Genomic DNA, 26,198 nt, shown 5'->3' with positions numbered 1-26,198 from the left:
AGATGTTAGCAAGTTCCAATGATGCCTGCCTGACACTGTGCAGAATCATCCACACAAAACAGCCAAAGTAGTTAGGGATGTACCGAAATGAAAATTCTTGGCCGAAGCTGAATAAAAATGAAACACCTGGCCTAAGGTCGAATACCGAACACCGAACATGGCGTTTCGCATTTCTTCTATTTATTTAGCAAATTCTTTCACTATTGCATAAACTGAATGGCCAAAATGTGCTTTTTATATTTTGTCTTGCTTTCAATATAATTTAATATAACTTACAATAAAATTGAGCAAAACAAGTAAATTAAGACAAAAAATGGTCCCCTCTCCCTTCTTGAATTGCCTGTATTAGGCCTCTAACTGACTGCTGAAAGAATGTATTGTACCCCTACAACAAAACACTTCATTAAAAAGTGTCATTTAACATTATAAGCTAAAAATATGAATAAACGAAAACTGTTACTGCTACACTGAAAAATGATTAAAAGAAAAAACTTAATTTTATTATGTATTTTGTTAGCCACTGATTCTATTTACTTTTCAATGCAAGTCCCTGTATGTGTGAACTAGCTTTAAAATTAATGTTGGAACTTGGTACTAATTCTTGACATACATTTTCTGTCCAAAAAACCTTGACCCAACAAGTAGTAAATGTACAGTATGCTTGATTATAAGCATTAGATTGTGTTTAAATGTGGGAATGTGTAAAATTTTGTCACTCCCTTTTATTGGCCATCTGGCTACAGTTTTGCAGTACTTGTTTTATTTGGTTTCTAGTTTGTTGAACACTTCCCCATTATTCTAATAAACAAAAGAGCTGTCGTACCTCATGAATGCTGCTTATGATTTTCATTGTATTCACAGATAGTCATCATAGATACAGTCAGAGATACAGTCAACAACATTCATTAGACATAAGTTTATGCAGTTTGATTTGTTCAAACGGTTTTATTGTTAGTTGCCTGTAAGTTTTGTTTTAACCGTTTGTTGTCTGTGGCTTGCTCACTTTGGAGAAATTAGTAAGGCCCTATTTTTCTGTCAAACCACTTCAAAACTATATAAAGGTCCATACAGATAAAAAAGTCTTGACTTTTTGGAATTGCAAACCTATTATTGATCCTTGTTGAGTGATATGGTTGCTTTTGGGAATAGATAGGGTCTCTAACAACATGCCCTTTTGGACTTGCTCAACTTTGCAACTTTGTACTTTATGCGCAGTTAGGTGCTGTTGTGTGGATTGAATAAACAGCCTTCATAAGGCCCGTACGCTTTACTCTGGGTATTTAAATCTCAGAAGTTATTTCAAGCATTCAGTCCTTTCGTTTTCCCCTCAGTGCACTTAATTATTAGGTCCTTCTTCATTGTAGCAACAGACCTTGGTTCCTGTAGCAACCAGTATCTCCTTCTGTCAGGGTTCAGCTGTTCAAGCTTCCCTGCATATTCCAAGTATGCAAACAAATATGCAAAGTCAGTAGCAAACGATTTGTTTTGGCATAAGCTTGTGGTTGTTACTACGTGAATGGCTGGGTCATTTGCGGCATCAGCACTGGATCAAAAGGTCTTGAGTGACATGCCTTTTCAGAAGTATTTTGAAACTCATTGTTCACTCAATCAAACTTGAGTCTGTTGTTTTGCTCCTAGGCTTTCACTGTCACTTTGATGCGCTGCCCTCATGCCCTATTTCCTTAGTATGGATTATCTGCTGCTTTAAAAGACGATGATATTGAGAGTGGATATCACTGTGGGCTGTGGCTAAAGCACTCGTCTTTGTTGAGAACTGAGGGAACTTTGTGGCACTTGACAGCGCCCGGGGGTGTATAGGTGGTTGTTTGTTTATATTTCATGGAGGCAGTTCATCAGGTTCAGATGAATTTCCAGAAAAAGCTGAAGAACCTGTTAGATGATTGGTGGAGAAGTTCAGCTGAACTTCTACATAGCCACTGTGCATATTTGATATTCAAAACTCTGTCACTCGTGTGGCCTCACATGAGAAAGTGAGTTGTATGGAAATCCCCATTCAGTGAATCAAAATACTGCCTGTTCACCTTCTCCAGGACATAACATTAAATAGTTTTTACTATGTAAATATTAAATTAGTCATGAATCGCATCATAATTAAGCCTGAAAACATATAATGTGGCATCACAGTATATTCATGTTCTTGCTGGAATCCCAACTAGATTTTAGATGTAGTTGTTTATTAGCCCAAGTTTGTAAAATTGATGCCGTATTTAAATGATTTTTGAGAAATGTTGTAACTAGGGATGCACCGAATTGAATATTCTCTGCCGAAGCTGAATAAAAATGAAACACTTGGCCGAATACCGAACATGGCTTTTTGCCAATTTTTTCACTATTGCATAAACTGAATGGTCAAAATGTGCTTTTTACATTTTGTCTTGCTTTTCAATATAATACAATATAACTTTAAATAAAATTGAACAAAACAAGTAAATTAAGACAAAAAATGGTCCCTTCTCCCTTCTTGAAACGCCTGTATTAGGCCTCTAACTGACTGCTGATAGAATGTACTGTACCCCTACAACAAAACACTTCATTAAAAAGTGTCATTCAACATTATATGCTAAAAATATGAATAAACGAAATGTTTGATTATTATAGGCTACACTGAAAAATGATTTAAAGAAAAAAAAAACATCCATGCAAGCAATTCTGACTGACAACCATTTCAGTTCACGTCTCTCATCCAAACTCCGCCCACATGATTGTTCTCTCAGAAGGTGCACACGCTGCCGGGATGCACAGAACATACTTTGACAAGTTGTTTAGTACAGGGACCTGTGTGCTCCCACTGTATGATGTCACAGGATGTCGCGGATGAGCGGCGGGGTTACTGTCAGACCGCCCGTTCCGTCTGAAGTACACAAGTTACCGACCGGTATAGACGCTTTCATTCAGATATTTACTCCGGCGCGGCAAGTTCCGTGCTGTGTCTTTCTCTGACACTTTAAAATGCTCCACACACGGCCGACATGTTTGCTGTAGTGTTGTCACGGTACAGGTTAGTAGTCGGTACCAATATCAGTAAAATTCCACGGTTCTCAGTACCAATTTCGGTACCAAAGCAAAACACCAGTACATGCTAATTGAAACACAATTTTATTAATAAAGCTCATTGTTAATATAAATGTATAGAAAGCAATGCCATTTTGTATACATGAAGTATAAGTTAATTGTTGCTGAAACTGTTGTGTGCTCACTGGGGTCTTTCATGCTGATGAACATCCTCCTCAGTCTGCTGCTGTAGAAGACAAATAGAATAAACTTCAGTAAGTCAACTGACTGAACAAACATGCATATGCAATAGTAAAACAAACCTCTGTTTTTATACTGCATTTACACAAGATTATACTTATATTAAGGTAACTGTATATTAAAATAATAAATGCAACAGATATATTTTTCTTTAGTTTAAATGTGGCTTTTTAAACCTAATAGAGTTATCTATCCAAGACATACACATTGCTAGTCATACAGTTAGAATGCTAGTTTTCTAGCACATAGATTTCAGATAGGCCTATATAAAATAGGTACTGTAAACCCCATCCAGTCCTCCCATTTATTTTACCCCATTACAGTTATAAAAGCATTGAATGGTTAATAAGGACACTTGACTGGATTAGCATTGGCGCTAACAAATTAATACGCAAACAGGGACGTTTAATTTCATGTAACCTTTAACTTAACATATGATACAAAATTCATAATGCAAACACAACAGAATTTGAAACTTACCGCTTGAATTGTTACTTAAATCCGGATGTTTCCTCCTTTCACCACAAAACTCTGTTAGTTTTCTTCGTGATATGACTTTAATCTGAAGTATTTCTGCGCGCATCTCTTGTGGATCGGAGCCGCGCTTATCCGCTCATCACGTCTTATTGCGTCTATGAAAAGTTTCCGACTGACAACCTGTCAGACAGAGGATCAGTACCCGGTTGACCCGGTACGTCAATGATACCGGGTCTTATGAAAATTAGGTATCGACAACTTTTTTATTTTTAGGTACCGACTTGGAACCGAAGTATCGGGATGTTTGACAACACTAGTTTGCTGCATTAATAAAGTGCGTGCATCACTCTCTCTCTCTACGCTGGTTGCTGCTTGATCATATCACACGACATGCCTTTTTTGCTGTTTTCGGCCAAATATTTTTTGTTGCCGAACATTCGGTGCATCCCTAGTTGTTATCCAACCAAATGCAGTCTTCATTGCTCCGCCCTCAATAACAAATGTTTGCTCGCTCTTTCTCCTTCCCCATCATATGTAAACGCCCCCTATTCTTGCTGATTGGGCTATGAGAGTGTTATGGTGTTGTGTGGATCGGTACAATCCACTTTTTGTTTTCTCCTATTTACAAGGCCAGTACTATGTGCAAACACATTTTTTTCAACACCCACACAAAACAGACTTGAAGCAAATATTCCCCAAAATCTTTTTGATTTTGGTTTTCATTAGTGTCTCTTAGAATTTGCTTGCTTGCTCAGATTCAGGTATTTCATGCATTACATACATTGTGTATTGTACTTAACTCCTTGTTAGTAAAGTAACAGCACACTTTTATTCAAACCTATTAATTTAAAGTATGCTTTATATCCATTTGCATAATTTGCGGGTGGGACAGGTGGGACATGGGAAGAATTTAAGAAATGCTTGTGGAAGGTGTGTGTTGTTTAGCGGAAATTAACATCTAAAACTTGCGGAAAACGCAGTTTTCTCACCATCTCCCGTTCCTCACACTTGTAAGTTATATTTGCGGAAGACAGAGAGCCGCGACTTCAGAAACGCGGTCAGTATAAAAATGTGTGCATCATCCGTACTCACGGCGCTTGCTTGTGCATTCAGTGTCCAAACACAAAAACGCATAAACCAATGAACAAATGACATTTTTAGTCATGGGAATAAACTGTTTTTAAGTGTAATGCACCGCAACAGCAAAGTGACCTTCCCCAAATGACAGTTTGGGAACAACATACTGTGAGAGCTGGAGTCGAAAAGTAGCCAATGGACGGGCTGCCCATTATGTGATAAATATTCCCAACGAGTTATTACAGAAACAATTGATTAAAGTCTTGTTTTTGTCGTCTCTGACCCCACCACTTTTCAAAACAAAGTTACGACACTGGTTATATCTAATACTAAGGGGTTTGTTCAACACTTTGATTAGGAGCAATTAGTAATGCCATGCCCCAGCAGGCACCACTAAGTAAAACATGACTTGGAAATGTATTGTCAGTCAAACATGCAGAGAAATTGACGTGTGTATATATACCAATCAATTTTTAATTCATGCACAGCAGGTTAGAGGTCACAATCTTTCATCTTTTCACTCTGCTTATTATTTACTGCTGATAAACAAGGAACGTAAGACGCAACATCTCGGGGCTTCAGTAAGTGAATCTATAAGTGGTATATCACAAACCATTTCCTGTCCCATTGTTCACCATCAGTGACTCGGTGAGAGCGTTATTCCATCACAAGCTGACTGTGTGTTTTTGCGCAACTTAAAACGTTTCATCAGAATATTCATTACAGTTGTGGGTACCCGGGTGTCGGGAGCAGCTCAGCTGGGTGATTTTGTTAGGAGGCCTCATTTATTTTTTCCCGAAAGCAAAACGCAAGACATAAAAAGCAAAAATAGGCACTGAAAATCACGAACAATGGCGTCTAATCTGTGGTTTGACCATTTATCAAAGATAGTCTGCGTTTAACAACACAAACACAGGATGTTCTAATCTTGTCAAGCTTCATTGTGACAGAGGTTGAAGTATCTCAACCAAAACCTGTTCACAAAAATGCCACGAGTCAATCGTTCTCGTGTTTAGTGTTTGCTTAATTATTTAAGCCCTTTTTCTCTTTCACTTGAATGGTGTAATTCTGTCTGATGTTCAGAAAGCTGGCTGCTGTTGTATGCCTCTCTTCTGATGTGAGTGCTGGTGTCTGACACACGGTGAGCCGTCTGTATGCGAGTAAGTGGCCGACAGCTGGGACGCTGGCACAGGCTGAATGCTGCTTCAGATTTCCATCACAGCTCTCTCAGGCCTGGAACCCTTGATGTTCCTGTGCTTTGCTTTGAAATGGTATTGATCTTTTTGCTTCATTTGCCTCAAGTTAGTGATTTCCCAGCAGGGGTGTGTGTGTGTATCCTAGGGGGCACTGAAGTAGGTTTCAGGGGGTACTTGTTAGGATTTCAGTTTTGCATCACATATAAATAACTCATTCTGTTTCCCAGACTGCTTTAGTTTGATGGGAAGCTTTTTCCTAAAAATGATTCACGAAATCATAGTGAAATTGGACATTTATGTTTGTACTTCGTTGCATGTATGTACATTTAAATTAATTTGGATAATGCTAAATGAATGATATTGGTAGAGAATAAGAAACACATTTACATATTTCTGGTACTTGATAGGGCTGTGGGGGTGCCTAGGGCAAATGGATTGGAAAACACTGATATAGGCTGATTTTTCTGTTTTAGCAAATTGAAGTTTACTGAACACTTGCTTGAAGGGTTTTTCCTGGCTCAAAATGAGGCGGAGGTGGTGCCATCCTGTTCTTGTACATACGTGCATGTGTAGGCTTACCGTCCCTTTAAGTGGATTAACCAAACACTTTACAAACAACATATAAAAGGTTTACAAATTAGATGATGACAATTATTAAGTTATATAAAACATAAAATATATCCAACCAACAGAAAAGTTGCTTAAAATCAAATATAAGCTTTTTATCATTTTATGGAAGTATTTCAATGCCATTAGTCTTTGAAGTAAAAATGCATGTTGACTTACCACTAATCAAAAATAAATCTGTTGCATTACCAGTGCTTGCATTTTTAGAGTCTGCAATTCAATATGGTTGTATATTTAAGCTGTGAATATTTCAAATTGAAACATTTCACGCACAATTTCACCGTTAAAAAGTTCAATAATCAAAATTCGCCTTTTAAATTTCACTTAAAAAATTCAACTTGTTTTAGAATACAACCTTTAATTTTCGACAGACAATTTTCAGTCCATATTATTTCAGTTTAAAAATTTGCTTCCACAAATTCAATGGTTCAAATTCGGCTTGAAATTCAAAGTTTCACATCCGGGAATCCCAGGGGAAGCAATAGAGCGCCGATTCCGCCTAATATTAAAGCTTGTATTTTATAACAAGTTGAATTTTTTAAATGAAATTTAAAAGGTGAATTTTGATTATTGAATTTTTAAACGGTGAAACTGTGTGTGAAATTTTTACATTTGAAAAAATCACAGCTTAAATATGCAACCATGTTGAATTGCAGAATCTTAAAATGCGAGCACTGTTAATACAATGCATTTTTTTTCAGTTAGTGCTATTCAGCACATCTTTTTGCTTCAAACACATTTGTCTCTATTTTACTTCCATAGCATTTCAACTAACTTTTCAGCCCACAATAGCCAACTGAATTCGCCAGTTTTACTAAATGATCACAGCTCATTCACATCCTGCATTCTCTTGTGGTTCACTGAGCTTTAAATGATTCACTGTTCTCTTATATTCGCTAGTGACTGAATAGTTCAAACAAATCAAACAAATCGGTTCAGATGAGTCATTCGTTTGCGAGTCGTTCTGATCTCAATGTGCGTTCATACTGGCGAACTCGCTGTGTAGTGTACAGTACAACGCTGATTCAACGAGCCAACTGCAAAGTTCAAAACATTACATCTACTGTATGTACAGCAGGTTAACTTAAGGAACCTTTTCAAGAAATTGGATGTACTTGGATGCAAAAGAAACAACATTCACCTGAACAGCCGTGAAATACAGCTAATACAGCTCCTAATAGTTCTTGTTCTGCAACTTTTCTTCAGCACCTCGCTGGTGCTGATAACAAAACAACGCCTCCAATGTGGCGTAATGCCGCAACTGCAGTTAAAATCACAGTCTGTTGAATGCACGCTGTTTTTTTTAAGACACCCGACATAATTTTGGCCAGAGACTGAGGCGGCACAAAATTTGACTGAGGCGGCCGCCTCCAATTTTTCTATGCAGGAAAAACCCTGGTTTGTGCTTTAATTTTTTACTCTCACCAGTTATATCATTAAAAAGAAGTTCCACAGTACTACCATGGTATTTTGGAAGTACTTAGAAATGCAACAAAAATACCATGGTACATTTATTTCAGTACCATGGTACACATCACATTACCATTACAGTGTTTTATTTGCGTGTAGTGGCACTAGCCTCTTGACATCACTTAAAAAAAGAGTATGACATAATTTCTTTGTTCATTCTATTAGCGCCTTCATTGTTTGGGCTTGAATAAGTGCTTGTGTGAAGTATTGCAGCATGCAACAGCACAAAAATAAAATAGGCCTTATATTCTGACCCTCATTATGTTTAACACTGAACTCCCTTCACAATCGAGACCCATTCAATGGCATTATTCTTATCTCTCCTGTCCCCCGGCTTTTCTCTCACTTACACTGCCTTTCTTTTGACGCCCTGTTTCGTTTGCCTGTGACTTATTCTCTATCTGGAGCTACTCTGGAAAATGTTTCAGAATGATGCTGCATAACAGTCTGTTGTTAAGTAACTAAGATTTATACTGTGGCCTTGCCAGTGTTTATTTAACTGTTAACCTTGAGGCTGTGCTTAAACGTTGATCTCATGGTTAATGACTCTCAGTTAGAGGTAGGCAGCAGAAACAAGAGGTTAGAAGGGGAAAGGTACAGAAAACAAGTTCACTAACCTGCACTGCTTTAACCCACAGTGTCGTTTTGGATTAAACTTTAACATGGATTTTTTGCATTATGCAGTAATATGCACCTTTGTAATCATTATTAGTCCCTGTTAAGGCCCTGTATTCAGTTTTATACGTAACTGTTTATAGTGCTGGATTATACTTGTATTTTGTGTCACAAAATTGAAGTGGCATCAGAATTGGAACCAAAACTTCTTACAGCATTATGAAATATGAAAATTCTCTCATAATTCCCATGCTTTCCCATATTTTAAGGCCATCAAGTTATCTTATAGGGCTCAATGTGGCGAAAAACAGTAAGTGGGTGGTTGACAAGTATACTGTAAATTTGTCATATGGTGTGAGAGCACAAAATGTAATTAAAAAACTAACAATGAAGATAATTATTTCTTGCGCTATTTTATATTATAAATATAAATGTTAATAATATAAAATGAAATATTATTAAAGGGGCGATAAATTAAGACCACAATTTTAACCCGAGCTTTTGTTATATAAGAGGGAATCTTATTTAAGCGAACATCCTGTAAGTGTCACAACTGAAAACGCTCTTGTTACTGAAATTACAATAGTTATTGACACCAAGCTCACGCCAGGTTCTGGAATGCACCTATCTATGACGTCATTTATAGGTTGAACACCGCCTCCACAGAAAAATATCAACGACCACTTTTCTAGCCCATACGCATGACAGTATTGAAGTAACACAAGTTGCGCGGAACCAGATAGAGCGAGCAAGCAATAAACATGCCGTTAAAGATCGCAAAATATTGTGCAGTCAGTGCCTGGTTGTGGAAGAACACAGGTGCTGCATAACCTTCCTTCGGATTCCGACATTAGTAATGCGTGGTTGAAGTTTATTTTTAAAGGGGTTCCAGCTCACGTGGGTAAAACATTACCGCGGATTCCTTTGTGAACAAGGCACAGGTCGACGTTGGATTTGCGGAGAGACTAAAATTAAAAAGCAGTGCTGTGCCGTCAATATTGGATTTGATAGGAATGGCGCAGCAATCTTATGTGAGTACAACATATTTGTACTATGCGTCACTATTGCTTTGTTAGAGATCGCTACGTCTCTAACCAAATTCACAGAAGGCTCCAACTAAGTTTACTATGCAAACTGCTATCCAATCATAGCAGTGGGCATTTACTTCCAAGTCTTCATGGCGGAACGCCCATTCAAACCGATCGTTTGTCAAGCTGGCCTCAAAACCCGGGTAGAAAATAGCCTATTACTTATTGATTTTGATGTTTTTGAATGTAAAAACCACGCGAACGTCATAAGTAGACCTCATACAACAGTATAAAACAATATACAAGCCCAGTTCATCACACCATTCACAGAAATCCTACAAAGTTTGTTGTCTCCCAAAAACCGTGACCTTTTTTGTCACATCCATAATGCATGTTTATTTCCCTTTTTTAAAATAGAAAATTTGTTCATAGACTGACATTTTTCTTATGTTTAGACCAGGGGTTTTCAAACTTTATGATGCCAAGGACCGCAAAATAAAATGAACCTTTTGTGAGGGACCCCCATTTTAAAATACATAGCTATATTTGTATGTGTAAAGAAACATTTAAACTTTGTTAGATAAATATGATATTATAAAGACAACACATTGATTCTAAACTTAAATAGTTTGCTTTCACTTGGAGTGCAAACAAAAGGAACTATGGTGAGGAAAAACTCTCTAGAAAGATACAAGTATAAACAATTTTGGAATCTGTGTAGCAAAAAAAGCAGATAAACACTTGAAACAATCATAATGTTCAGTAGACTTTTAAATGTTTGTGCTTTATCTTTTCCCCCTGAAAATTCTGATGACCCCTTGCAACCTTTTGGTGTCCCCCTGGGGGTCCCCGGACCAGAGTTTGAAAACCCCTGGTTTAGACTATCAACAAGGGTTTAGTCAAATATAAACAGATGGTTTAATATATTCTTAACAAATATCCATTCTCTGAGCATTTTTATGTCACGTCCATAACGCTGGAGTTGCCTATTTAGTTTATTTAGTCATCGATACCTTGCATAATAATATAAACAGACAGACCAATGTGGAAATTCAGAAATAAACTCTGAGGTCAAAGTATGAGAGAATTTTCATATTTCAGTGAAGTATTTATTTACTATTTACTGAAGTATTTACCGATATTAAATGAAATGCCGTTATGAATATTTTCTAGTATTTATGACAGCAGTAATTTAATCGAAAGTTTTTACTATTTAGGGAAGGGCTGGGGCCGGATTCACAAAACTGTTCTTAAGACAAAATATAAGCTTGTTCTTAAGTTAAATTATAGGAAGAATGTTCCTTCTTAAAGCCACAGTTTGTAGAATCCGCCGTCAGACTAACTGTACACATTTTGAATCTACATGCGGTAGTTGTCCTATTAAGCCACTTTGGAGTCAATACTTTGGTTGATGTCTAACTTATAAAATGTAGTGTCTGCACCTCAAGTGTTTCACTCAATTTACTTTTTTGTAGAATTTCAACCTTTCTGTGAGATGGTGAATTTTCATACGCTTGTAATTCTGTGTATTTTGATTTTATTAGCTCTCTCTTTGAATCTCTGTGCTGTGTTTTACACAGTCGCATTTGGATGTGGATTCGATCCCCTAAGCTCTGGAACCTGTTCCATTTCCTCTCCCTTCACACCTTTCCCTCCCGCCTAGCATAAACCGGTCTGCTTCGTCCGGGGCCGGGAACACACCGCATGCCACGCTGATGTGTGAAGAGCTGTCACGCATCGCAGAACCTTACATAATACAGACTCTTCCCATCCGGACAGCCAGAATGTTCCGATTGCATTGGCACGCTTGTTTTCCGAGGAAATAGAATTGAGGGCAGATCCAGTGGGAGATGAGGCAGATTAGAGAGAAAAACTTTCGATGACTGTTTTAAATAGTCGTCTCTACTGACTCAGAGTGGGGATGTGTATGAGATTTGCATCTAGTTTAAAGTGGATTGGCACAAGCCGCTTGTTCCTCGGTTTGTGATTGGGGGACACGAGTTATCTCTCAGCACTGTCGCATACTGATGCGCTAAGATTGAGTTGTCAGGTGCTGATGTGAGCGATTCGGGCAGATAAAGGAGAGCAAGGGATGACTGTGTTATCTGATACACGCCGTGAGTCCGTTCTGCCTGTGTGAGCCTGTCGACGAGTGGTTGAATGTTTCCAGACAGGCTGTGACAGCCCTTAGCCCTTGGCCTGATGTCTACCACACCAGACCTGACGGGGCGGAGGTGGGTACTAGCAGCTGTCCCTGGCTTCCTGATGGTTGAGAGCCCCTGGAGGTTGCATACATATTTGGCACTCTTTAGGGCTTTTCACACTGCACTTAACCCTGGGTTATCTTTATGCTAAACCCCGCTTTTAACCCGGGTAAACGAACGTTTCACACTTGTCATTTTGATTTTATCCCCGCATTATTTATGGAATTTGAATGAAATGAACATAAGAATGAAATGCATCTGTCTTGCATGCTAAAACATCGTCATACTAGTTTAATATCAAGTCTTTGATGACGCCATGGATATTCTGCGATATTATAGATTACTGCGAAATGTCTTCCATTTTGACACACTGGTTTTGTTTGCACTGTCTCCAAAATCACAAGGAGGAGGGGTGAGAGGGAGGAAGGGAGGGAGTGGGTGGGTGGCCGGGGGAGAAAAGTGATGCTATAAGCATGCCGAGGAATGGTGACAGCATGTTTCATCTTCGAGGTCCTCTTGAGAGAAAAGGAGGGGAGTAATCTTGACTGCCACTGTTTTATCTCTAGTGCTGGAGAAAGAAGGAAAAACGCATGCACGCAGCTCCCGTGCTACTGTGACAAACCATAATCCAGCCAATCCGCCATTGACCGTAGGCCACAAAAGAAAAACCTTGAAGAGATCTGGCTTCCTGGCTGTCCATCACAGCGTGTGTTTGGAGCCAAAAGGTTTACTCAGGCAATCCAGCACTCACACAGCTCCGAGACAAGTGCTTGCCCTTTTCACGCTTCAGGAATGTTGTGGGTCACGTGGAACTCCACCACAGGGGAAATGCACGGCCCTACTCCACTGTTTCCTACTGTTGTTTGGATGAGACCCTAACATGTACTATGTAACCAGTTGAATTGCTTTATAAATTGTATACACTGCACTCTGTCTACACAGTGCTATATATATATATAAGGAAATACAAATACTCATACTGTGAAACAGTTTTTTTCCATGCCAACCACCCCTGCATCACTAGAGTGGTGGATTTTGTGGCTATATGTCTGATAACCGCCTAGTCACTTCCTGTTCCACACAACAGTACTCATACACTCACAGTCAAGGCTGCACGATGTACAATGATATTCACGATTATTTTGCTCAATTTTAATCACTACTAATAATCACGATTATTTTGTCACTGAACTTCTGCAGCACTGTATTTCAAAGCACGTTATTCGTACACTCCACCCCAAAAATGATCAATTTCTGATGGTAGTGTGCTTGCTGTTCACAAATTAATATTGTGACTGTTATGCTCAATTAATCACAATTACAATGCGATTAATCGTGCAGCCCTACTCACTTAAATGCGCATCTGGCATATAAGTGCACTTGTCTGGTCTCAAGAGCTTGATCAGGTTTCCGCATGCAGGATTGACACACCTGACCTGTGTTATATTTGGCTGGGTCTCAGAAAACATACACGCTGTTGTTTCTTTCAAATGTGTGAGCTAGGAACAGGCACTTTAGTTCTCTAAAATGACGAGTAAACTTTTACCGCCTTGATGTATCTTTTTTTGTTATAATGTACTGCAGGCATTTCATGTTATGATTTCCAGGTAAACTTTTATTTGAATAATCTCTCATTTTCCCCCTGTCTCCTTTGCATCTGTTTCCCTTCTGTAGTGTGGAGGGGATGAGAAGAGAGTGGACAGCAGGACAATCTATGTAGGACATCGGCCGTGTCCGGGTACCGAGGCCTTCATTCCCACCAAATTCTGTGACAACAGGATCGTGTCCTCCAAGGTAACATTTGTTGTTTGTTATACCGCAGATCCAAAGGCGCGAGCTGGGCCGTTGCTTAACCTCGCTGCAGGCTAATCAGATTTTTAAAGCATAACAGCATTAGGGGTTTGCTGGCTCCCTGCTTGTAATTTCCCTTAGCTTGTAATTAGCAAGTATTGTTTAATGCCATGGCAACTGTGCCTCGGCGTTAACATGTAGGACAGACGTGTTAGCGGCAGCATGCTTCTCGCAAGACCTGGTGCTCAGCCACCTGTTTCTCCAGGTGTGAAGAAAGCTGGCGGGGCCCAGACACTCCTCTCTATTCTCTCGTTTCTCATTTCTTTCAGGGCTGTCTCTTCACAAAGCGTAGTAAATCCTTCTTCTCCTACGCATGTTGGAGAGCCCCTCCCATCCGTCAGAACACCCTAATTTGCCTGTCAGAGTAGTGCATGTGATCCGGCACAGAGTTGCAATTAACGTTCAGGGGTTGACTCTGTACCCTCCCTTAATGTGGGGCTTCCTGAATCTCTCCTTTTAGTCGATGGTAAAGGGATTGTTTTAGGAAGGGAAGAAATGAGGGAATAAGAAGGAATAGATTTATAGAGTTTCTTGTGGTTGTGCTGTGGCGTCCCGTGATCAATTCTTCCCTGGCATAGAACTGAAAGCACACTTTAATTACCTGCACTGTGATGTTTAAACATCTTTATACATCTGCTTTGCATTTTCTCACTCACCCTTTCCTCCGGGTTGACCCTTGGATCCAGTTTTCCCAGTAATTCCTCTGCAGCTTAGAGATTCAAAGCTTGCGAGCTTGAGCATGCTCCAGATATTGGGTAAAGCTTATTTAACAGAGGAAATCGATGGGAAATGACCTGATATTGTTCAGGACAGATTTATTTAATTAGCGAAAGATGCTCTTCCCACATAATATCACTATATATTCCAAAGCCATGTCATTTTAGCTGGCTTGCGGTGTGTGGTACCCATGGCACCTATTGAAGCTATAGCTTAGACAAAATGTTGTACTGTTAGAAATGATGATGTATGACTTTTATCCTATTGCCGTTGTTCCAATCTGCACTCTCTTGCTTTTCTCACCCTTGGTGATCCATTATTTAGCTGTGATGGTTATATCAGGTGGCAAGAGCTGTCCACCATGCATTTTTCTGTCTCTCTCGCTCGCCCTCCCACATGTCAGTATTTGCACGTGTTCTCAGTTGCATCGTGGAGTATTTTGCTAATGGGCAGTTGACATGAAATTGCAGTCATGAGAACAGTGCATGTAAAATTATTTATCCAAAAAAAATGTTTTTCTATTTCTCATATACAGTAAGTATGGTGCATGCAGTTTTTATGACCTCATTAGAAAGGTCATTGAGGACTGCATGGAGTATTATTTGCATATTCTCGTTCGCTTGCAAAAGAGAGAGGCAGAGAAACGGCGAGACGTGAAAGTATCAAGTGGCGGGGTTGGCTTTTCTGGGGTTATCCGAACGGAGGCGATACGTCGCTAATCCAAATCGATGCAGTACAAGCACAGAGAGCCACCACCTGGTCACACACATCAGAGAGCTCTGGAGCTATTGAAGTCATCCCAGCTCCCTCTCCAAAAAAAGCACAAACACATGGGCTCATGAATATTGAATGCGTTTAATCCTTTCTTCAGCTTTCCATCAGGACGTGGTCTTGCATTGCTTCATTCACCAAATTTGCCTTGAACATTTGCTTTTAAGTCGGCTAAAAAAAAATCTCTGTGTGGTTGTCTGTCTTCTGTGGAGCACAAAAGGAGTCATTGTGCAGAATATGTTTCATAGAATGAAAGTGAAGGGGGAAGCTCCAAATAGGACCTAACAGTACAATAGTTTATAATATAGTCCCCAGCACTGGATGTCTTTTTTATTGAACAAACCTAATTCAAGCCTTACAGTCTCTGTTATTGAGGACTTAGATGTGTTATATGAGAGGTACATCTAGAATGTGTAGAGGTGAAAGAGGACAGTACATAGTACGTAGGACATAATTTTCTGTGAATAAACAAAATCAGAAATTAGGGCTGTTAAACCATTAATCGCAGTTAATCGCATCCAGAATAAAAGTTTGTGTTTACATAATGTAACAGTATATCTGTGTACTGTGCATATCAATTTTGTTTTTATAAACACATACACATACATGGATATATTTAAGAAAAATATAAGATCAATAAATATAAATATATAAAAAATAAATATAAATCAATAAATGTTTTTGTATAATTTAAATTACATAAATATAAATAAATACATATATGTTTATTTCATAATAATATTTACAAAATATATACATGTATGCGTTCATAAAAACAAGATAAATATGCACAGTGCACAGACAAATATTATATAAACACAAACTTTTATTCTGGATGCGATCAATCGTTTAACAGTCCTAACAGAAATGCAATTTTTGGGTACATTTTTTTTGGAACATCAGCTTATTGATTAACAACTTGTTTGTCTAGTTACATTTTAACAGTTATGTTTCCTTTTTTTACTTCTCCAGTACACCGTGTGGAACTTCCTGCCAAAGAACCTATTCGAGCAGTTTAGAAGAATCGCAAATTTTTACTTCCTCATCATATTCTTGGTGCAGGTAAGTGAGGCAAAACCCTTCACCATCCCCAGAAACACAAGCTGCGTGTGTGGATGAGATGATGTTTACGTGTGACTCATAGCTTGGCTTATTCTGTCCGTGCTGATCGGGTGCCATTGGACTCGTGATGGTGGCGGAGAGAGAGACAGTTAGATGAGAAAGCCTGTGCTTCGCTCCATAAAAGCGCATGGAAATCACCTCCGTTAAACTAGAGAGTGGAACGGTGTAAACAAGTGATTCTGTTTAATGCTCTGTTTTTGTTATAGTGGGTAAAGGTGGATTGATGATGAGCATGTGGACTGGTTGCTGTCAGGTGCCTGTGAAGAGAGACAGAAGAAACGCATGAGTGCTTGTGTCACATATTTTGTTCGAATTCCAGCGTCCATACTGTGTCTTCTAAATTACAGTCATATGTATGATTTTAAGGCAGTATAAATGTTAAGAAGTCATTTTTATGAACAGAATTTTTGCATGTTATATTTTCTAAGTTATTGACTGACTGGGTAGCAATGCAGCTGACAGCGATTTCATACAGCCATGTGTTTGCCTTCAATGCCACCCACCATCCATGATGTGACGTGATCTGTGTGTTTGCGAAAGACGAGAGATCCTCAGGTGCTTGCCTAGATCTGGTATGCGTCTGGCATGCCTCTACTAATCCTGCTTTTCTCTAGAGGGTCTCCTCATCCTCTCTGACTAGCTCTCTCCACGCAGCCCGCTATTATAACAACATGAGGGGAGACACACACACACACACGGCCGGCTGTCACATGCTTAAATCGCCAGCCTCCGAATAGAGCTGCACAATTCTCCCGAGACCCTTTGCAAACGCAACATCACACCTTCTCATTTTCATCCTTTTTTTTTCGTTTCTCGCCCCCTCTTTTCCTCGTTGCTTTGTTCCACCCTTACCCTTCTCTCTCTCTCTCTCTGTCTCTCCCCCCCACGCACTCCTCTGCAGCACGGCACTGCTTACGTCAGCAGCCAGGAAGCCCTCTGTAGTTCTTTTGAGCTACAAATAGACACTGGCAGTTAAAAAAACCCACCAGCGTGCTAAATATAGCACTGCGTGCATTTGCCGGGCCCTGATGGGAAAAGAGATGGGAGAGGAGGGGGATCTCTGTCTCTCACACATTTTGACACTCATTGTGCTGGAATGTTCGGAATATCGAAGTGTGCATGCAGGTGGGATAATACGGACGAGGGGCTGCGAGCAGTATAGCCGAGTGGAAGTGTACGAAACCAAAAAAAGGATATTGGCACATAAACTTGCGTAAATGCAGTTGAGAGAGTGTGAAATAAATGGAGATGACCGTTTGTGTATACAACTTGTAGTTAATGGCATGTTTAATTTGGTGTGAATAAAAACAGAGGGTTAGAGGTTTGGATTGTTCAGACTGTGCTGCATTGTGTTACCGTGTCAGACTTGAAGCCTATACATTTATAATTCTGCATAAGTTAAAGGGATAGTTCAAGTGAATGGGTCCAGCTGTTGTTCGGTTACCAACACTCTTCAAAACATCTTGTTTTGTGTTCTGCAGAAAGAAGTCATACAGGTTTTGTAAAACATGGCAGTAAAGAATGACAGAATATTCATTTTGGGTAAACTATTCCTTTAAAGTGTTCCTCAACTGGATAGGAATTACGCTAGGAGTGAAAACGTTATGTGTTTGATTCCCAAGGAAAATACATATTGATAAAATGTCATGAAAGACTGAATTCAAGTGAATGTAAATTGCTTTGCGTTAACGTAAACTTATACCACCTGCCATGCATGTTCTTAACCTGTTTGACTTTCTTCTGTGGAACAGGGTTTTAGGCAGAATATTAGGGATACTTGTCTTGCCATTCACTTTCATTTTATGGAAATAAAGCTACAATGCAACATGTATTTTCCGTTCCATTGATGTAAAGAAAGTCCAACACATTTGGAAAGACTAGGGTAAATGATGATTTTTTTATTTGAGTGAATTATCTTTGAGTGAAAGGCGTTTAACATTTAAGAATGATGCGCATTGACTAAAATAAGCTTTCAAGGAAAAGTTCATCTCAAAATCAAATTGTGTTATTTTTTACTCACCCACATGATGTTCAACATGTTTTAAGACCTCACGGCGTCTTCGGAACACAAAGAAAGTTATTTTAGTTGACACCAGAGCGATTTCCAGGGCTCCTCATAGACATCATGGTTATAGTTGTTGTCAAGGTCTAAGTATAAAATGTTCATAACTCAAATGTTAGTGTAAATGTTCATAATTCAAATTTTTGGGTGAACTATCCCTTTAAATATACTGCAAGTCATTTCAGACATATTCTAACTGCTGCCTGACTTAATCACTGAAGTAAACCACCACATTCTTTTTAAACATCTAAGACGTCTCTTCAAAACCCTGCCTTTCAAAGGCATTCCAGAAAACTCTAAATCACAAACCCGAACCAAAATAAACCTGCCTGCACTTCAGTCTTTCATTTTCATTTGTGGCTCATTAAATGCCATCCACTCTGCAAGCCGCGTTGTTATTCACACACGTGCAGAACGTCTACCTCTGTAAGCAGCTTGGGCGGTAACTCATGTTCAGAGTTAGCTATGGGAATTGGCTCCCTCGAGGTGTTGGGTAAATGGATGTGTTTTGCGTATAAGTAGTAGAACTGGCGCGGTGGGTCTGGCAGTGCTGGCGGGGGTGGGGGGGGTGGGAGTGGTGTATGACTGTAAAATGTGACGGCAGAGAGGCAGTTCATCAAAGAAATCGCTGTATTTCATTACAGTCACTGATGAACTATATCAGTAGTGCTGTTTGTTATAGAGCGATCCAGATGAATAGACTCCCGCTGTGTGCTCGTGTGTATTATAGACAGAAACTAGTGGAAAGCGCAGGACAGACTGTCCTCAGCAGTTTGGGCAGCCTCTCACTTAATATTTTTAATCGAGCGGGATGCCGCAGTCGGCTCCATCCAGATGGGTCTTTATCAGTTTATTAAAAAAGAAAAAAATGTGCAGCACCAGTGGCCCCAACAACATCCATCACCTGCAGGAGCCACGGGTGCATTAGCACTCTTTCTGCTGACCAGATCCCAGACTCAGCCCTGGCTCCTGCCGTGAGGGTCAGAAGGAAAAAAGCAAAATACCTGCCTCAGGGGAAACCACAGAACGTATTCACAGGGGTCAAGTGCGTTTGAGCTAGTTCACTATTGCTTGCAGTGTTTTTTTTTTTGAGAGAGAGTTTACTATGTGAGACAATGAACATCATTGAGACAAACAATGTTGCATACAATGTTGTGGATGTTCTGCTGCAGGTGTAGTGAGTTATCATGAAAGCTTTTTTCTCTCCACTGTTTTCTGCAGTTGATGGTGGTGCAACTAAACAGCTGTCAGGAGACATGTGGCAGCTAGGAGATGTGTTTACCGCTTGATTGACCGCTGTGGAAAGATCTGCGTTCGTGTGAACGTGCACACATATTTCTCACGGTGTTGCGTTAGCATATCCCACAGGGCATGGTTTGAAAAATTCTTGACATGGGTGTGTATGTGCATTGTTCTGCGAGCTGTAACTTGTGTGTCTTGTGTGTTAGAGACCCTTTGAAATGCCTTAGTTTTCTCTTCTTATGACGTCTTTCTAACAAAAAGGAAGTTTGGGGATTTTAAGCAAGAGGGGCGGTTCTCTTTCTAGAGAGCTTTTCATTGGGTAAAAAGCTGAGTAGGGCATGATGAATCATTAATAGGGTTTTCACGGTACCATGAACATATCTTATGATACTATGCCGTCGGATGTATCACGATACCGAGTAGTATCGCGGTGCTGTTCTGTGTTCACAATACAAAACAAACCAAAATTTCCTAAATGTGCAGATCTAGATGGATTTTTTTATTTACTCTAGTAATCTGTATTATACAGTGTTATATTACAGTATTACCAAACTTATTTAATGTACACTACAATATTTTATAGTATTACAATAAATTGTAGCAAATACTGTAGTATACAGTACTTTAATGTCTACTATGATGAGATTCAAAAACCCTAGTGTCTAGGAATTTTTGTAAAGTTTACTGTAGTAAATACTAAAGTACACTAGAACATTTATTTACTCGGGAACTAATTCAAATGTGCGACACATTTTATTTATACAACAATGTTTATAAAGGGAAATGTTAGGCTTACTTTAAATGTAAAACTAAAACGGCCATTAGGTGGCAGCAAAGGTGTCGTTACAAAAAAGGCTGATTTATGCAAGAACAAAGCAAGTGTCTTGAGAAACGACTCACTGAATCATCATCTTGAGTTATTCAAAACACGGATTCATTTAGAAAAGAAACAACGCAAAGTGTTCAAATTAATGTTAATGTTTATATGAAACATTACTTATGTTATGAGTGTACGATACTACCGTTTAATAAATTGAGCGACATTGCGGGTATTTTTAAGCTTTAGCTTAACCCTTGCCATTAGTGTTTTTGGTTTGTTTGGTGGAGGAGAAAGATGGTTCATTTCAATTGCTTAATATTATTTTTTAATGGACATGGAGTAAGAGACACAATCTTCTGTTTTGATTTCATGGGGTTTAAATGAGTGTGATGCATTATTGCTTGTATCCAAAACCAATTGCAGAGCAGCTAAGATGACATCTCATGGCAGTTTGTGAAGGTGCGAATGAACAGTATGTTCATGTGGATATTGTAGATGGGCTGTTTAGGATTAGATAGAGTAAGGGTTGGTTGTGTGTGTGGGATAATGAGGATTATTAACTCTGAGCTGAATTACTGCTGGACTTAGCTTTCACCTTCTGAAGTCCTACCAGCTTTACACTCTCTTCCTACAGGAATTTTAGCACCAACACGCCACACGGCCTCGTTGTGTGTGTGTTTAAGCGGTTTTCTGCAGTGGAGATGCTGCACTCTGGTTGGCTAAACCGACTGTGGCGTGCAGTTTTTGCTCTGGTCTCTTTCAGCCCAGCTCTGCGGGGTTCTGTTTGTGGAGGGAGATACAGTGTGTTTTTGTGCTGGCCGTAACTCAGTTTGGGATGGACAGAATGTTCATACCCCTACGATCCCAAGTTCACACCTATCCTCCACACAGAAACATAGAAATTTGCACTTATTGACTCATGATTGTAATCTTATGTCAGGGTTTGCCTGGTTCATGTGTGAAAACACGCATGTTAAAGATAAACTGGTTGTCTTACACTATCAGGGTTGTCGTGACACTTTTTTTTTCTTAAAAATGCTAAAAATATATTGTTTATATAACTTAGCTTGACAATATCTGTACTTACCTGGACCTTTTAAAAATACATTAAATGTTTTACCTTATGTTTAATGACACAAACATAGTTGTCAATTATGCCTATTTGTCAATTAAATAAATATGTTTTTCTTGTTTTTTATCTGCATGAAATACTTTTGAATAAATAATTATAATTTAATAAAGTATTTCTGGGTGATCTTCGTTAAACACTTGCGTGTGTATATACAGTGTAAATATAAAGTATATATATATATTCTTTTTTTTAATCAGAAGTATCTGATGAAGATCACATGGTGTGACCAAGATGAATAAACATATTTATTTATTTTACAAATATGAAACATATGTTTGACATCAAAACTGACAAAAGGAGTCCTAAAGTCAAACGGCTTTATTACATATTTGCATATTCTTTGTTTGTTCTCTTCTTTCAGGTGATTGTTGATACCCCGACCAGCCCTGTGACCAGTGGCTTACCTCTGTTTTTTGTCATCACAGTGACAGCCATTAAACAGGTTTGTTACATTAATAAAGTTCATTTTGTGTCACCCTCTTTCCATCTCTTTCTCCCTCTCGTTCAGCCCAGGGCCTGCGCCTCTCTGCCCATCACCACAGCACTTATGTTTTATAGCTGTGTGTCAGTTTAAATGATGTTCACTCTGGACTTGAGTCCATCTGAACTGGGGTCAATCTCTCACACACAAAACAAATGATCCAGGGGCTTGTCACAACAAGGCGGTCCTCACGCAGCTTTAGATGTATTGTTACGGGATCGACTTTTTCCACTGGTCCGCCCGCAGTCTTTTTGGAAAAGCACAATAGAAGGTGGACTTCCTTCCAAAAAATCTGCGCGGCCTCACACTGAGAGGGGATCAGGCTTAATTGAGCTTTGAAATAGACGCCCATGGGGCCACGTATGACTTCAAATGACTCTTTTAACTCAGACGTTCACACAGACGCTTGCTTGTTTTGCTTGCTTGTAAGCAAATTGAACATCATGAGAACCACATGCATTGTGGCAAATTCTCAATTGTTATATTGTTACATGGGAGAAATGTGTTAGAAAATGCAGTCCTCTCCTGATCTGCTATATTCACAGTGTTTCAACACACCATTCTCTTTATCACATTCGATCGCTCAATCCCTTTCTCCAGGGTTATGAAGACTGGTTGCGGCATAAGGCAGACTATGAGGTGAATAAGTACCCGGTTATAGTGTTAGAAGACGGACGGTCGGTGAAGAAGGAGAGCGAGAAAATCAAGGTACGTTTCAGTTGCCGCGCCTCAGTCAAATCCCTCAAATAGCCACCACAGTGGGATCAGGGTGTGGCAGGTTTCCATACTTCATCTGTTTGTGTGCAATAGAAGTATACCCACTAGAGCTATCCATAGCGGGGAGTATTTCATTGCCATGTATGGAACGGAACAAATGCCCCATGCACTGTTAAACAATCAGTGTCCCAATAATATTCTTGCTAGTACAGATGGGACGATCATTATTTTTTGTGTTATAGCCAGCCATAGTTTTATACCCATGTTTCTGACATATTTCACAGTATTGTCTGGCAGGTTTCTGTACTGATTTTACTAATGCAATCTCATAACCAAACACTGTCAGTCCCCCCTGTTTCTTTTCAACATATAAATATGCACTACAGATGAGCCCGTACAAAAAAAACATTTATTTGCTGATGGCTTTGTCTATAACAAAAGCAAGGTGCAAAACATCGATAGCTACTGTAGTTGTGGTTTTCCTGACAAATGTACACTTTGAATACTAAAAATATCCTTCAGTATTAGAATTATGATGCTGAAATTTTTTAAATATCATTAATATTGTCCCATACTAAACTGCTTTTGCTTCAGGACTCTGTTACATAACATAACGTGGCGGTCCAACACAGTCACACATTAGTTTTTGATAAAGGAAAACAAAAGATGTCTATGTGGATTAATTTTGCTCAGTCTGTCAATGTTTTATAGTTTGCTTTTACAGGGACAGTTCACCCAAAAATGAAAATTCTGTTATGGATTACTCACTCAAGTTGTTCCAAACATGTATACATTTCTTTGTTCAGTTGAACACAAAGATATTTTGGAGAATGTTAGCCACTGACAGTTCTGAGGTACCATTGACTACCATAGTAGGGAAAATGATTGCATCATTATTTTTTTGTTCTTTTGAACACAAAAGAAGATATTTTGAGGAATTTAGGAAAGCAAACCATTCTGGTGCACCTTTGACTTCCATTGTAATTTTTCCTACTATGGTAGTCAAAGATGTCCCAGGACTGGACTGTCAGTTGCTAACATTCTTCCAAATATCTTTCTTTGTGTTCAACCAAACAGAGACAGTGATACAGGTTTGGTAATTCATGACAGAATTATTTTTTTGTGTTGCAAAAACTTGTTGTTAGGGAAACATTGTGTATCTTGAGAATGACTGCAAAAGACACATCTGAGATTGTGTAGTTGACTGTGTTTGTATTCTCAGGTGGGTGATGTGGTGGAAGTGGTGGAGGACGAGACCTTTCCCTGTGACCTGATTCTGTTACAGTCTACTCGAGAAGACGGCACTTGTTTTGTCACCACAGCGAGCCTGGATGGAGAATCCAACCATAAAGTGAGCTTACCCAGCACTCACTCATCTTTTCACCTGTCAAATGCTGTTCAGTGATGCTTGCTAATGCGAAACCATCCTTCAGCATAGACCTAATTAAAAGACCTACAGACTGAAATAAAGACTTGAAACAAGAACAAGCGTGTCCTTTGGGCCAATTTTAGGCCACACCCCGATTGTATGAATATGTTTTATCTCAGTTTTAAAAAAAATTGTCTTTGCTCTGTAAAACAAGACCATATCACAGAGTGGCTTCAAATGAATTATGAATTCTGATACAGTTTCCATTTCTCTCATTCATCCGAATTCCTTAAATAGGTGTCCCAGATCTCATCGTCATCCTTCTTCTGTTTCTCATCTCTCTCCCACCGTAACCGTCTCTCAGTGACATGTCTGCATGTGTGTATGTGTGTTCGTGTTGACCTGCAATGCTCATTCGCCTCTTTTGCTCACAGACTCACTACACAGTGCCAGACACGGAGAGAGAGCTGCAGGCTCTCATTGCCACCATCGAGTGTGAACAGCCCCAGCCTGACCTCTACAAGTAGGCAATCCATGCATAGCATGTTCTACATGCTGAATAAAATCACACACCTACCCACAATTTCTTTCACTTCCACCTGTGTTTAACTCATTTCCATATGGATCACTGTTAAAAAGGTCATCTTAATTTAATTGTAATGGGGACAGAATATAAATGTGCTACAGTTCATTGGGTTCTGCATATTATATTACCACACACAGAGGGCAAATATAATGTTAGATTTAACTGGCCAGTGCATACAAATAAAACCAAAATGCAGTACAATTACAAGTAAAAAGTATGATTTTTCATATAATTGATAATGGAAATCTATATAAAGTTTTTAACAGAATACATTTATCGATAAATTAAGGCGCGAAGTTTGAGCAAAACAGTTAAATTTATGTTATGAACTGGAAAATATGAAGCCATCAAAATGCCTTATATCATTATAAAATGCCATTTTATTCCTGAAAACTAGTTTTTTAAGTGTAGCACTGTGAGCCACCAGCACCATTTAGACGGTTGACTGTTTCAGCCCATCTTTGTTTGGAAAGCGGTTTTGTCATGGGCATCTAACATTGTTTAACACGTTTCAGATCAACTGCTTACAGTTTGCTTTGCGTTAGACACTCTCTGACCTCTTCATTACAACTGCAAACAAACCTTAAAGCAACCATAATATTGTAGAGATTCAGATTTCAAACTTTAAAAGTATGTTTACTCTCGTTCGCCCTCTATTGGCATGCACGTTTCATTACAGCCGCTCACCTCTAGGCTGAAGAACATTTGCATTTCTGATCAGCTAGAGCACCAGATGTCGCCTGCTAAAATGTACGGCCTAAAAAAACTTCAAAGAGCTGTTGCCAATATGCCAGACTGTTGGGTCATCACCAATGAGCTTTTTACTTGTAATTGGCTCATTTCCTACAAGGCTCATTTGCATTACGTACCATCCCAGAATACAGATATTATCATCAAGCATCTCTAATGGTTAAGGAGAGTCTATAATTAAACTACACGCTAAGGCATGTGCATTATGGCATCAATACTTGGGCTTTGTGGTTAGTATTTCTATCCTGGCTGATGAAAGCGTTCGGTTTGACTTCATCAATCACTATGATTGCATTAAAGGACCGAGGCATGTGCACTCGTTCAACTTTCTTTTTGTGTGCGTGATTGTGGTTGAGCAAAGCGATGCATCGATTGAACTAAAACCTTTTACCACACATTGCTTGATTGTTAAAAAAAGGCTTGGGGTGTAACAATACTTTTAGCTCACAATTTGATACAGTGCACAATACTGGGTTCACGGAACAATAGTATCACAGGATCTTGGGGGAGGAAATTAATGATGCTAAATTTGAAAAAAAAAAAAGATTTATTTCCAACCTTCTGTATGTAAATTAAAATGAAATAAGCCTGTCATTGAAAAATAAATCAAA

The 26,198-nt window shown here is 39.1% G+C and overlaps 1 protein-coding gene across 5 annotated transcripts in view; it reads left to right on the top strand.

The window, feature by feature from the left end:
• atp11c (ATPase phospholipid transporting 11C) overlaps nucleotides 1-26,198 on the top strand; it is a 63,644-nt gene that overhangs the window by 17,798 nt on the left and 19,648 nt on the right. For all 5 annotated transcript variants that reach the window (XM_057348875.1, XM_057348876.1, XM_057348873.1 and 2 more), the window contains exons 2-7: nucleotides 13,642-13,761; nucleotides 16,279-16,368; nucleotides 22,046-22,126; nucleotides 22,766-22,873; nucleotides 24,105-24,233; nucleotides 24,686-24,774. In XM_057348875.1, coding sequence (XP_057204858.1) covers nucleotides 13,642-13,761; nucleotides 16,279-16,368; nucleotides 22,046-22,126; nucleotides 22,766-22,873; nucleotides 24,105-24,233; nucleotides 24,686-24,774 — 617 coding nt within the window. The remainder of the gene's footprint in view (nucleotides 1-13,641; nucleotides 13,762-16,278; nucleotides 16,369-22,045; nucleotides 22,127-22,765; nucleotides 22,874-24,104; nucleotides 24,234-24,685; nucleotides 24,775-26,198) is intronic.

The sequence above is a fragment of the Triplophysa rosa genome, linkage group LG13 (assembly GCF_024868665.1).
Source record: "Triplophysa rosa linkage group LG13, Trosa_1v2, whole genome shotgun sequence".
NCBI lineage: Eukaryota > Metazoa > Chordata > Actinopteri > Cypriniformes > Nemacheilidae > Triplophysa > Triplophysa rosa.
The sequence above is the reverse complement of the archived record's forward strand: the minus strand, read 5'-3'. Positions and strand labels throughout refer to the sequence as shown.